Below are 3,802 nucleotides of genomic sequence, written 5' to 3'. Positions count from 1 at the left end.
ATTTGGCTCCATTTGTACACACTCAGAGTTACAGACCCATAAGGGTCATTTAGCTGGGGACCCCCTGGAACTCCCTGGGGGTTCCCGGACACCACTTTGGGAACCACTGTATAAATGAGCCCTTACTCTCTCCCTGCGCAGTCTCTCCACCACGCCATCCAGGCTGTAGTCTGTCACAGCCACGGTGGTGGTGGTGCTGGAAGAAACCAGCTGGCTGTTCCGCTGGTCCTCTATGTCCATGATCTTGCATTCCAGAGACTCATTCTCCTCCTCAAAACAACGTGCCTGCAGGACAGAGAGAGAACCAGACAGTGGCCTTGTGGTTAGAGTGTCCGCCCTGAGACCGGGAGGTCGGGGGTTCGATCCCTGGCTGGGTCATACCAAAGACTGTAAAAATGTTACCCAATACAATGCCTCCCTGCTTGGCACTCAGCATCAATGGTTTGGATTGAGGGTCAAATCAACTAATGATTCCTGAGTGCGGCGCACACTGTGGTTCACCGCTTCAAGAGATGGGTCAAATGCGGAGAACAAATTCCACTGCTGTAACGTGTGTGACTAATCAAATGCGGGTCAAATGCAGCGAACAAATTTCACTGTGGTAACGTGCGTGACTAATCAAATGCGGGTCAAATGCGGCGAACAAATTTCACTGTGGTAATGTGTGTGACTAATCGTACAACTTTGACTACTAAAAACAACTGAAAGTTAACCATGCACAACACACCGGATAATGCAAATAAAAAAGGATAATAAAACTGATATTGGGAAAAGGCGAATTCTGTTAGACTGCTGAATTCTGTTTGCCCGTCTTTACCCGTGCTGCCCTCCACGGGTAAAGACTGCTGAAGGGTGAAAACATGGCTGGCTCACCTTGATTGATTGATTGAAAGATGTATTAACATATTGGAGAATTACAGTACATTTCAAGCACAACTCAATACAAAACTGTTAACTGTGGACGACACCATAAATCATTACACTTGTTTACAATAGGGTCCACCATGTTCAATTCACCATAAAAAAAAATCTTATGTACGAGTCAGTCAGCAGACACATAGGGGAACATTTCCTAGAAATGATGAGTCAATCAGGCAATCCGGTACACTTCTCCTTCTTGAGATTCTAACTCTTCTTGACCTCCAACTTCCCAGAAATTGACAGCATTGACACGTCATCATGGGTCACCAGGTCAAAAAACGAATCTTCACTCTCCTACATTACTAAATGCAGTTAGGGACCACATGCAATAACTTCACAGACCACCAGTGGAACACCTGTTAAAAACCCTGCCAAGTGATAGATTTTGGTTAAACAAAAATAATTTTGTTAAAAGGTTATAAGGTTTGTTAAAAAATTGGTATAAAGTGTTTGCAGTAACAGGGGCCTCCTTGTCTTTAATTAATTAACCAAAACATATTTTCATAATGGGTCACCAATTTCATCCAATCAGGAGAGAGAACCCATTTATCAGTTTGAAGTTCCAATTTACCAATTTAGTCTACTAATTTATTTAGTTTCATCACTTCCAATTTCACTTATTTAACTGTAGGAGTTCCATTTTCTCATCAGATTCGGATCCAGTGGGTATCCCGACCTGTCACATTGCTGGCCAGATTGGGGAGACCACAGCTGAACAAACATGCAATATTCTATAGCTGTTTTTCCACAAAGGTCAACCTAGAATGCTTTGACCTGTTCTGTAGTTTTAAACCTTTAGAGGGCAGCAAACTAACAAAATTTGATTATGGTTTCAGTCCCAATCAATCTCTAAAATAAAATAGTTCAGTTGGACCAGTGGGTGTCTTTCTTTTCCAGCCTTACCAGTTCAATCAGTCTGGCCAGGCGGTCATTGAGGGTAGCGATGATGGTTCGCTCCTGGGCAAAGCGGCTCAGACCCTCCTTATTGATTGCCTTGGCAGCTACAAAGTCTAGCTTGTCACAGTCACAATGATCAGCAGCAGCTGCACTCCTGTGAGAGGGACAGTGTACAAATAAAGGATTTTGTTTTAGCCCGAAGGGACGGCCACTTTGGAAGTGGTTGACTCTCCCTAATAAAATAATTATATATAAAAGGATACACACACAGACAGGTGACAAATGAAAGGGGTAGTTCACCCAAAAACGTACTTATTTTACGTACTATTCATAGATATTATTTTGTTTTAGTCGCATTCCTAAGTCAATAATTTGATGACCGGGTCATTGGTCAGTGGCAGTCATCAAATGATTGGCTTAGGAATGCGACGAAAACAAACAAAAAATCTCCATGAATTCAAGGCTTCATGGGGTGTGTGATTGATAGAAAATAAGTCATCTTTTGGGTGTACTGCTCCTTTTAAAAGGAAAAACCAACATAAAGTTAATAAGGTGTTGGTTATGACAAGCTATCATAACTGCTTCAGTGTGGTTTGGCATGAACTGGAGGAATGGAACACCATTCTAACAAAAGATATTCTCTCGGTTGGTGTTTTGATGATGGCAGCCAGTCACACAGCAGTCCGAAAACTCCTATAGGTGTTAGATTGGGTTCCCAACCCAATCTAACACCGGGGACTTCAGGGGGCCATAGCATTTATTATAATCTTTTCACTTTCTTTTTTGCAGGTTAACTTTAAAATGACAAACACAGTGCAAGGGTTCAAATACATCATTAATAAACAAAGTATTCCAGTCCCATAGCATTTTTTTTAATACTCAACAAACCAAAAAGATTCAACGACACCTTGTGCCTGTGTGGATGAGGGGTATTGTCAGATAGAAATAGTACATTTTGGGATAGGCCTAAAGGTCAACAAGGTAACTTAATTATGGCCTTTCCTTTAATTTGTCACCCATCTGTAAATACAAGACCAATGTGCAAATTTAGATGGTCACATTTTAGCAATGCAAACTATAACCAAGGAGAATCAATAAATACTGCTGACTGCTGTACATCCTAGCCTCCTTCGCTTTGTTTCAATGTTGCCCCTCCCAAATCATGTCAGTGTAAATAAACACTGTTGAATGAAGACGATGACATAATTCACCACATGCAGAAAAGGCATTTGTCATCATTCTCCAAACATTCCGTTGGCACCAGACAGGCGTAGTTACACCACCCTGAACACACAAGAACCAACCCCATAAAAGAATACGAGTACATACAATACATTGCATAAGATGAGCAGTATTATTGTGTAATATTCTGTTTGCATACAGATCACGTCCATCTTTACCACAGAGTCGCATCACAACATGTAATGAACTTGTAGAGCCTACTTTAAAATAAATGTTTTTTTGTAGTACAGAATACCAAAACCACCCTTGTTTTGCATAGTGCCAAATCTAACCCAAATCTCCTGCCCATTACAGAGAAGCATACTGACCTGGTGGGGGCGCGGTACTGCCCTGCACACTGCATGCTGGACCCCCCATTTCGGCCCCACTGGACGTCCTCAAACAGCTTGCGGTATGAAGACACTCTCAGCATGGCCATGGCTTTGGGATGGGTACAGGTTAACGTTGATTAAAACAACAGGCAAATGGTGACCGTGGTTCGAAGCTGGGGTTCTTATACTTGCAGTGGACGGAAATGTTGCACTCAGGTGACAGATATTTCTTAGGACATCGCTGGGACCAACTATAGGACCTAGCATCAGTTAATAAGGATTTGCCACATGGGTGGGGACTGCGCCATAACAACCATGCTGTTATTCCCTACATTGTTCCTTCTTCAGAGACTGCAAAGAGGGTGTGCTCACTGACTGGGCTTCTGTAATGACAGGAATGATATGAGAGAATTGGTCACGGGCATCGACAA

The 3,802-nt window shown here is 42.4% G+C and overlaps 1 protein-coding gene across 1 annotated transcript in view; it reads right to left on the bottom strand.

The window, feature by feature from the left end:
* vimr2 (vimentin-related 2) overlaps positions 1-3,664 on the bottom strand; it is a 16,099-nt gene extending 12,435 nt beyond the window's left edge. Inside the window, exons 1-3 of the mRNA XM_080773815.1 lie at positions 3,369-3,664; positions 1,825-1,972; positions 127-285 (exon numbers count right to left, since the gene is read on the bottom strand). Of these exons, the coding sequence (XP_080629941.1) occupies positions 127-285; positions 1,825-1,972; positions 3,369-3,478 (417 nt within the window). The 5' untranslated portion in view covers positions 3,479-3,664. The remainder of the gene's footprint in view (positions 1-126; positions 286-1,824; positions 1,973-3,368) is intronic.
* Positions 3,665-3,802: the final 138 nt, after the last annotated feature.

This window comes from Protomyctophum bolini, assembly GCF_963924005.1.
Source record: "Protomyctophum bolini genome assembly, chromosome: 10".
Taxonomy (NCBI): domain Eukaryota; kingdom Metazoa; phylum Chordata; class Actinopteri; order Myctophiformes; family Myctophidae; genus Protomyctophum; species Protomyctophum bolini.
This window is presented reverse-complemented; position numbering and strand designations above follow the sequence as displayed.